Here is a 10,936-nt window from a genome sequence, read left to right as displayed (position 1 = left end):
ATCCCGACACGACTAAACCATTACTGAATTACTAACCGCTACTCAGTAATTCCCGAACACATTATAATATTCCCAAAATATCCCTAAGCTCCTCCCGAACCGGGTATTCGACCCCGTTGTGACTTTCTAGCTAAACAGCTCCCTAGGACCGTCTCAGATCGTGCACCGCGATCATATCACCACCCACACATGGTATCAATCACAATACACATAAATATAACATTTATGCCCTCAGCGGGCTAAAATTATAAATATGCCCCTAACAATCAAATGGGGCCCACATGCATATTTAATTCACCTAAACATGCATTGCTAATCACATATTCATTAAATTCACATATTAATACAACATAGCAATTATTGCCCTCCAGGCACGCTAATCAGGGCCCCAAGCCTTATTAGCAAATTTGAGTTGCTACATCTTCTTTGATTCTGGAATTAGCCAGAAAATCACTTAGAACCTTCAGGTCACTCTCATCTCTCTCTCCATCTCATGATTCCTCTCTCTATATATATACTTTGAAGCTAAGGGAAGAAAAGGGCTGAAGAACTTAGGTTTGAAGATGGAATTCTGAAAGGGATTTGGATGAATTGAAGCTTTGGAAACCAGGGGGGTTTAGTTGGGACTTAAGCTCAAGGCTTAGAGGTTGTAGCTTGAGGAGATTCAATCATAATTGAGGTAAGTTCCTTATCACTGGTCATGTTAAGAAATTATGGTATTTGTGTGGAGTTAGACTGGGTTTTGGGTAATAAATAGCTGATGATTTGGGATAGAAACTTCAGTATGTTTTGTTGTAATTTTGTGTTTGAATTGGGTGATTAGAAGCCCTGAATTCATAATTGAGTTTAGTCCTTGTTAGGAGGTTAGGTTGGTGTGGAATTTAAAATTGGCTGGGAGAAGTGTGAAGAAAACCCAGAATTTCTGTGTTCAAAGGGGTGCACCGTGACCCAGCTTTGGGGCGTTGCGGCCCGTGTGCCCAGAAGGCCCTGGGTATGCTCTCTGACTTGGGGGCGGGCCGCGACCTTAGGAGGCAAGTCGCTGCCCTCCTCCCCTGTGGTTTAGGATTTTTGGTCTCTAACCTAGGGGCAAGTCGCGGCCCGCCTAGGGATTTTTACCTTGGGATGGGTTCTAGAATTGGTAAGGTTTAGGGGTTCGAATCTAAGCGCTCGAGACAATTTATACTACCCAGTTTAGTAGAAATTGAGGTCCCGGAGGCTAGTTTTTATTTCCTAAGTATTCATTTGGATTGGAAGTTGATGATTACCCTTTGGCCACTGTGACTAGGTTTATCTCCGAGGCTCAGGACTGAGGATCGTGCTTGGGACCGTTTTATTATCTCCACTCGTTATGCAAATTGCATCCTTGTGTGGCTGTGTTATGACTAAGATTCCCTGTATCTAGATATGTATGTGTTGTATAAATGTGATATCGTTATGCAAACATGAAATGAACGACCCAAGAGAGTCGGGGCTAATGATTTGCGCATAGGACGCGGCTTGGCCACTGTGAACTGGGGTCAGCTAGATTAGCATTGGACTCAGCCTAAGCAAACCGGAGTCAGTGAAGTAAACAGAGGGCGTGGCCTAACGCCGCCGACCCTAAGTATTGCATATTGATTGAGATAAATTGCTGAACGTACATGATTACTGTTATTAGTTTGATGTTTATGACTTGTTGAATATCTGGATGTATATTATGATTGATTGATTATCATCACTGATTAAGTATTAATGTTATGGTTTTCTTGCTGGGCCTTGGCTCATGGGTGCTTCGTGGTGCGGGTCAAGGCAAGGGTAAGATGGATCAACCCTGAGTTGGAGAGCTCTGGGGGCGAGGTGTACATTGTCAGCTACTCGTCCACCATGGCCGAGGGAAAGTACAGGGACAGAGCCTAAAATTTTTATTTTTCCATTAGAAGGGGCAGTGGATTGTATATAAATTTTGAGAATTTTATAAATTTGTCTCTTAAACCCTGTTTTTTTTTCTTCAGATCCCCCGTACCAAACATCTATTTTAATGAAAATTGATCGTTTATGATCCAAATTTTTTAACCCTAACCTGATTATCGACTTTAGGGTCACATTTTTGTCTAAATGACTTGATTACAAGTCCTCCACTATTTCAAACACACGGTGTAACGATATTGGTTATCCAGGGTGTTACACTAATGCCTTGCTGATCCATTGTTGCCTTGGAATTGGTCTTCATCTCTTCTTCACTAATTGGCGGCCACAAAGGCTTGGACTAGCATAAAGAGCTGGTACCTCTTTGGCAAAGGTATCGTTGCCATCTTCGCTGTACTTTAGTCAACTTCGTCGACGTCCTCCGATGGCCCATGATGTATTGTTGCAAGCTTCAAAGCCGACTTCTCCTACCTCATAAGAACGTAATCCTGAAGAAGATGTCATAAAATTGTAAAAATAATAACAACGTCGTACAAATGAAAATAAGTGCGTACAACCGTATAAAAGAAATTTTTTAATATAGTTAAGTGTTTTATGTAAATATCTCATATATATATAGTGTGTAATTTATATAAATATATATTTTTAGTTTTTATTTATATTTTTTTATCCTTTTATATATATATATGTTTTTTTAGATATATATATGTGCCTACATATATTTACTTTTTTATAAATATATATGTTTTATTTATGTAAGTTTTTGTTTAATTTTTTTTATAAATATATATAATGTGTGTGCGAGAATATATATATATTTTATATATATAATTTTTTTATATATAAATATATATTATGTTTGTGCCGAATGTATATATATTTATAATTTTTTATTTATTTATTTTTATAACAATGTATATTATGTTTATGTATAAATTGTAGGAGTATCTCTTAGAAATTTGGTGGCTAGGTTATTTCTAATTTTTTTGCATCAAGGTATTTATTTTTTTGATTATGTTGTTTTAATTAATTTAATTAATATGTCAAAGTGTGTAGAAAGTAAGATGTGTTTAGTGATATTTATATATGTGTGTAGAATAACATATTGTGTTGTATAATATGTTAGTATTTGAATTTGATTAATAATATGTATATTGTGAATGCTTTGAGAATTTTTTTGAGTGTTATTTGCAAGGTTTTAAATTTTTGGGATATGTTAGAATATAGTCGTTATGCTGCCAAAATTTTAGTAGAATTAAGAGAAATTTTAGTAGTGTTAGGATAAATCATTATAAAATTAATTTATATTAAATAATTATTTAATTTTGAGTTTATTTTTATTGATCGATAAAATAACGCACGCAAGTATACGTGGTCGTGATAAGTAAAATTTTTCGTAAGAACGAGATCGTCCCACAAAGACTACTAATCAATTACCAATAATTTACTCTTGGTTTCTATTTGACTATCAAAATTCATATTAATTAATAAACTAAGGGTAGGTAACCATTTGGCACCCAGTATTTTTGTAAAGTATCATTTTGGTACCATGCGTTTACAATAATGCTTATTTGATACCCTGTATTTTGAAATCGTACATATTCGTATCCTAAACTCAAATTTAACTAAAATTTTACTAATTTAATCAAACCACTTTCAATTATATGAGTTATAAATTCAAATTTAATTACTTAATAATATAACTGATGATTGTTTGGTCATATTGACAAAATTTTATTTATCAAATCTGAGTCTAGGGTATCAAATATGTATGATTTTAAAATACAAGATAACATATGAGCATTATTGAAAAAAGAGGGTACAAAAATGATACTTTGCAAAAATAGAGGATACCAAATAAGTAAATTCTCATAAACTAATAGTATAAACTTAAAGTAAGCAAAGCAATATAATAACAAGTACGTCAAGAACAAAGACCTAGGGTATTAATTTCATCAACTAATTCACTTGTCAATTTAACTATTTCAGCACAATTCAATATTCTAATTCTATCTTAATAACGGGTTATCAAAGGCACTCTCAATTCTTTATCAAGATAAAAAGAATTCATCCTATATGCAAATCTTCTACATATCTCTAACAAATTTCAACACATAGCAGGCATTAAACATCATAACCCTAAAAGTTACACAAATCATATAAATATTATCATCCTATATGCAATCTATGCCTCTCAGATCTCGAATTAAAATCATAAATCATACAATAAATGGCTAGTAAATTGTAAGCATTAAACACAAACCAGTAGAGATTAAGAATAAAAGAAGAAGAAGAGGAAGAAGAATAAAACTGCACTTAATAGAAAATTAACAAGATCCAAAGTGATTACATTAAACCCTAGAGAAAAATGTTTAGTTCATGGCAAACATGGCTAACCCAATAAAAATAAATGTTATCATATGTAACATCCAAAGCTTGAAAAGAAATTAAAGAAGAAGAAAAATGCAGAAAATAAAGCTTAGCAGTCAAAAGCTCTCTATAATTCATAATTAAAACCCTAATTAAAAGCCTAATCTCTAATATTTTTAAAACTAAATAGTGTTTTCTTCTCTTTAGGGAAGTGCGTCGCGGCCATGGTCTACTCATGCCGCGGCCTGTGTCTTCAAAATGCTCAAGGGGGTTTGCGCCTCCGTCTTCAAGAGTCACGACCCTTAGGTGACAATGCCGCGACCCATGTGCTTACCCAGATTTTCCTTTGCTCTCTGCCACTCATCATGCTGCGACCCTAAAGGGCATGCCGCGACATTAATTCATGCCAGGCTTGGTTAGCTTCTGACCTTACTAGACCCACAACCCTTAAGCCCATGCCGCAATTCTAATTCTATTTTTTTTGAAAGCTTGACCATTTTAAAACCTTCCTTCCTCAAAACTTCATCAAAAACTTCTTCTAACTCCACCTTGATGCTAATTTGACTCGAACAACCACCAAAGGCTCCATTTCCCACCATTTCTTCTTCTTTTCACATTTTGCTCAGGATTCATATCATCGACCTACAATAAAGACAAACACAAGCGTAATCTTGTACAAAGCAAACAAAAAGACTCAATATTACCACAAAAACACATCCTAAAATGACACTAAAATGAAGTTATCAAACTCCCCCAAACTTACTCTTTGCTTGTCCTCGAGCAAAAGACACAAACTCACATGACAAAACTCAGAACCTAAACAACCAACACAATTGAATCAAGCCGACAATAATAATTCACGCCTCAAGCTATGATGACTAAGACACTTATATAATCTTCAGAAAAATTAACTTATATTCAAGAATTTCAGTCAAAACATTCTTCCAATTCACTTAAGTCCAAACAAAAATAAAAGCTCTCAAAATCATGATTAATAAATAAAATGCATTCAAATCAATTCATGCTCATCAATTTTTTTCATTACAATCAATTGATATCATTATCCCATAAGCTTGCTATACTTACTAATCTCCATTAATGGTAGAAAACATATGCTCAGAAATCAATAGGACTTTCACAGCTTATAATTGAAGGGCTTAGGTAAAGGTAGATGAAAAAGTCATTTAGGCTCAAAATGTACCATAAGCACTCAACCAAACAATTCAACATTTATCCACTCACAAACCCAAAAAAACCAATCCCAAATTTCCCAATATTTTTTATTTTGATAGAGAATTCATAAAGAGATTTTTTTTTCTTTTTTTTTTTGTAACGATACTACACTCCCCCAACTTATTTCTATGTATTTTCAATTGGAGTGCAATTCATATTCAATATACTTTTTCTTTCTTTTTCTCTCAATTTTTCTCCTTTTATTGACACAAATTTCCAAATATAAACCCAATTACAAACCATCCCCCAATCACTTTTCATATGCTCATGGTATATCAAAAGGGAAGGAAAAATAACAAAGTTTCAAATAAACTCAAAAAAGTGTCAAACAAAAAGAATCAAATTATGCTCAAAGTTGGGTAACTAGGGATTTGATAAATCAAGATTGGCTTGAAAGGCACAAACGGTTCAAAGAATTTCCTAAATCATCTTCCTAAACATGCATCATCTAGGATTTCGTCTCAAATAGCAGGCAAACAAGTTCTAGGATAACAACATTTTCATAATATTTTTTTTTTCAACATTCAACAAGCATAAAAAAAATTCAATCAAACAAAATTTATTAAAATCATGATTAAGCTCTCAATTATTTAATTGGACTCATGTAAACATGGTAAGAAATATTCAACCAAGCACGCAGATTTTTATAGTTTTCATTCCATTCAATTTATACAACACATCATCCAATCATATTATCATTGGCTAATCATTGTCAACTTGATTCAGCTAACACTCTAAACATCCTAGACAAAACATAACAAACACAACACAACATGACTAACAAAATAACATAATATATACAAAATAATAAATCTCTTCCCCCAAAGTTAACCTAAACATTGTCCACAATGTTTAAATAAAAGCCAAGGAAACGAAACTTGCCTAACACCTCATACTGCTTAACATAATAAGAATTGAGATGGTGAATCGAGAGTGGGGAAAGAAAAATTTTGGGTTAGCCTATAGTTCTTTCTACCTGAGCCCGAAGTAGCACTCTAACTCAAATTAGTCTCATATTTAATAGAAATTAAAATCAAATAAAAGTAAATACTCAAAATACTAAAATTAAAGTGGTCATAATCCAAAACTTAAATAAAACTAATAAAAAATGAAAATAAAACATTGGAATGCCACCAAATGCGTTGTCGTTAATGTCATTTAGTCGATCGCTGAACTTTCTCTTCATAATCAACTCGGATCCAGACCAACCCTCATGTCCTTGAGAGCCATAGTGTCATGAGAAGACACTCGTTTCTTGATATTTCATATTTTTGGTACTTTCCACCACTCATGAAACAATCGAGCTTTCTCACTAAAGATCATTTTCACTTTCTGACGAACTGCTCATTTTCCATCTTTAACATTAGATTTCTTCTTAGTAACTTCCAGCTTATCACCCTTACTTTCCACCACATCAACTCTACAACAAATTGGAACCTCCGTTGCTGCAAAAAACATTAAATGTTACCTCTTCTTTGTGCACTCGCAACTTCAACTCTTCTTTTTGCACATCTATTAAGGCCCTACCAATTGCTAAAAATGGCCTTGCAAGAATAATTGAAATATTTTCATCTTCCTCCATATTAAGAATAATAAAATCTCCAGGGAAAATGAATTTGTCCACCTTTACTAGAACATCCTCGATAATACCCCTAGGATGCTTTACAAAGTGATCTGCCATTTGCAAAGACACAGTAGTAGGTCAAGCTTCTCCCAAATTTAACTTTCTAAAAATAGATAGAGGCATTAAATTTATACTAGCCCCCAAATCACATAAAGCCTTGGTATCTATTGAACCCCTTATAGAGCATGGAATATTGAAACTACTAGGATCTTTAAGCTTGGGAGGTAGCTTCTTTTGAAGTATCGCACTGCACTCCTCAGAAAGTGCCACTATCTCATAATCCTCTAGTTTCCTTTTCTTCGTCAAAATTTCTTTCATAAACTTCACATAACTCGACATCTGTTCAAGTGCTTCGACAAAAGGAATGTTGATGTGAAGCTTTCGAAAGATATCCAAAAATTTAGAAATCTGCTTGTCAAGCTTATTCTTGTGAATCCTTTGACGATATGGGATCTTGATATGGTCATCTATGCTTATTTTTGGCTGCTTCTCTAGGTTCTCAATAACATTTGACCCACTCAATTCCTTCTCCTTATCAACCATTTTTGGCTCTTTTAACTCCTTGCCACTCCTCAAAGATATTGCATTGCACTGCTATTTTAGGTTTACCTCATTATTTCTTGGTAAGTTCCCTTGAGCACGATTTTTCATCAAAGTAGCCAACTTTCCTATTTGAGTCTCCAAATTTCGATTAGATGCCCTTGTCTCAGTCATAAATTGGTTCGGTACATCAGACTATGCTTCAGGTTGCATCATGCGTATTGGATGTTGTGGTTGCCTATTTTATCATTGATAAAACATAGGAGGAGGATGTTGGAATTTTTGTTGGCTCTCTTGGAAAGGTTGCTGAACACTCTGATTATTATTTTTCCAAGAAAAGTTAGGGTGATTCTGCCACCCTTTGTTGTAGGTCATGGAATATGGGTTATTGGCATGTCTTTCAAAGTTTCCTATGGCTTGGACTTGTTCGATAGGTATATTATTCATATCCATGGCAGGAAGCTAATTCAATGGATGAACACTACCACATGCCCCACATAAACTCTATACTTGCATGGTTTGGACTGACATGTTGCTATGTTGTAACTGTTTCGTTAAAGCGGCCACTTGAGCTGTAATCATTGAGATGGCATCTTAATCGATCTTACCAGTTACCTTCTTTGTATTTTCCCTCTTTGTAGGCCATTGGTAATTTTTTATTGTCATCTCCTCTAGTAGATCATAAGCTTCGTTGGCACTCTTGCTCATAAATGCTCTTCCTGCTGCTGCATCTATGATAGTGCGAGTAGTACCGCCTAACCCATTGTAAAACTTGTGCACCAGCAGCCACTTCTCATTACCATAATGTGGACACTTCCTTAGCAACTCTTTAAACCACTCTCAAGCATCATAAAGACTCATGATGAAAGTTATTAATCTCTCCTCTATAACAGGCTGACTTCGTAGGGGGAAAATATTTAGCAAGGAATATCTGAGCCAAGTCTTCCCAAGTGGTGGATAGAGTTGGCTTGTAATGAGTCCAACCAACTCTTAGCTCTATCTCTTAATGAAAATGCAAATAATATTACGCTGACAACATCATTACTCAACCCGTTCATTTTGAATGTTGCACAAAAATCGAAGAAGTTGGTGATGTGGAGATTCAAACCCTCTTTTGGTAGTCCCCTGAATTGGACACAGTTTTGTACCATCTGAATGATCGAGGGTTTATCTCAAAATTGTTCGCCTCGACAATAGGAGGACGAATACTTGAATGTATCCCCATAACAGTAGGAAGTACATAATCTCTAAAAGGCAGGTCAGCCTCAGCTGTTGCGTTACCTGAGTTACCCATATTTGCATTATTGTTGACACCATTATTCGCATTCTCATCCATTCTCTCTAACCTCTTTTGTTTTCTATTCCTCTTACAAATCTTCTCAATCTTAGGATCAACAAGCACTAGTAACACCAATCCTTGACGTCGCATACACAAGTTAACCCTGCAATCAAGAGGCAAGCATGGAAATATATTAACGAAAATGTCAAAGAGAAGCCGAATTAGAACAAGAATCAATTATTTTGATATTGATTAAATTGTCCCCGGCAACGGCACAAAAAAATTGATCGATAAAATAACGCACGCAAATATACGTGGATGTGACAAGTAATAATTTACGTAAGAATGGGGTCGTCCCACAGAGTCTACTAATCAATTACCAATAATTTACTCTTGGTTTCTATTTGACTATCAAAATTCAGATTAATTAATAAACTAATAGTAAAAACTTAAAGTAAGCAAATCTATAGTAACAAGTAATTCAAGAAGAAAGATCTAGGGTATTAATTTCATCAACTAGTTCACTTGTCAATTTAACTATTTCAGCACAATTCAACCTTCTAATTCTATCTTAATAGCGAGTTATCAAAGACACTCTCAATTCTTTATCAAGATAAAAAGAATTCAACCTATGTGCAAATCTTGTACATATCTGTGACAGATTTCAACATATAGCAGACATTAAACATAATAACCCTACAAGCTACACGAATCATATAGATACTATCGTCCCATATGCAATCTATGTCTCAACGGCTATAGAATATTTAACTCTCCCCTCTTTGATCTCGAATTAAAATCATAAATCATACAATAAATGGCCAGTAAATTGTAAGCATTAAACAAAAACCAGTAGAGATTAAGAATGAAAGAAGAAGAATAAAATTACACTCAATAGAAAATTAACAATATCCAAAGTGACTCCATTAATGTAACATCCTAAATTACCTAATAAGGCCTAGGGCCTTGATTAGGGGGCCAGGATGGAAATTATGTGTTTAAGTGATGTATTTGGTTGTTATTATATGATTATGTGAGTTATATTATAATATGACTTATTATGCATGTTTAGGTGTATTAAATATGCATGTGGCCCGTTTCTTATCAGAAGGACAATTTCCGTAATTTGGTCCATTATGGGTATATTTAGCATATATGTGATATATGTGTGAGACCACATTATTATGTGGATATATTTTGGTTACTATACACGAGGTGATCCGAGGGAGCAAGTTAGTGGGAAAGTCACAATGGGACCAATACTTGACTTGGGGTGAGTCAAGGGGTATATTGGGTATTTAGCACATTACTGGGATATTGGGTAATGGGAACGAATATTTGAAGACATACTCGGAGTCAGTGAGATCAGGAGGGAATTCTGGGAATTTTGTCTATTTTACTCTCTGGGGCGTTTTTGGGACCCAAGCCTTGGGTTTTACTTAAGGTTACTTGAGTTCGAAGTAACCTGATAGAAATAGAAAAGTACATTCAAACACTTTGTCTCCCTCTCCCGTTCTCCTTTTTACGCTCGTTGCATTTTCGAAGGAAACTCGAGTTTTAGAGCTCGGATTCAAGCAAGGTTAGATTCATAACGATTCTAGGGAAGATTAGAAGCTTGATAGTCAGAGGATTTAACTGGAAAACGACTTAATCAAAGGTAATCCAAACTTTAAGTTTTGAGTTTTCGAGTTCTTAAGCTTTGATTGGATTTTATAGTTTTGATGAGTTTTGAATTGTTTGAAACTTGGGATTTGATGGTTTTTGGTTGCTGAGTTGATTGAGAACTTTGTTTTTGGAATTTGGATATGTTTGGATAGGTTTATGGAGGAATTTGATATGGGAAAAACAGAGGAAAATGGTTGAGTACTAGGTCGAGCCGCGTCCTTGTTCTTGGGCACTGTGGCTCAAGCTTGATGAAAGAGAAGAAGCTGGCTGCTGGGCTACTTGGGCCATGGCGCCTGTTAGGCGAGCCGCGACATGGGGTG

The 10,936-nt window shown here is 34.9% G+C and overlaps 1 protein-coding gene across 1 annotated transcript; it reads right to left on the bottom strand.

Moving 5' to 3' along the window:
* Nucleotides 1-4,830: 4,830 nt before the first annotated feature.
* LOC133785594 (uncharacterized) lies at nucleotides 4,831-7,675 on the bottom strand. The gene is made up of 4 exons (XM_062224813.1): nucleotides 7,267-7,675; nucleotides 6,946-7,182; nucleotides 5,039-5,091; nucleotides 4,831-4,917 (listed from the first exon to the last, which is right to left on the bottom strand). Exons 1-4 carry the CDS (start codon nucleotides 7,673-7,675, stop codon nucleotides 4,831-4,833), a joined length of 786 nt encoding a protein of 261 aa, XP_062080797.1.
* Between the last annotated feature and the right edge of the window lie 3,261 nt (nucleotides 7,676-10,936).

This window comes from Humulus lupulus, chromosome 6, assembly GCF_963169125.1.
Source record: "Humulus lupulus chromosome 6, drHumLupu1.1, whole genome shotgun sequence".
In the NCBI taxonomy this organism is placed as follows: Eukaryota; Viridiplantae; Streptophyta; class Magnoliopsida; order Rosales; family Cannabaceae; genus Humulus; species Humulus lupulus.
This window is presented reverse-complemented; position numbering and strand designations above follow the sequence as displayed.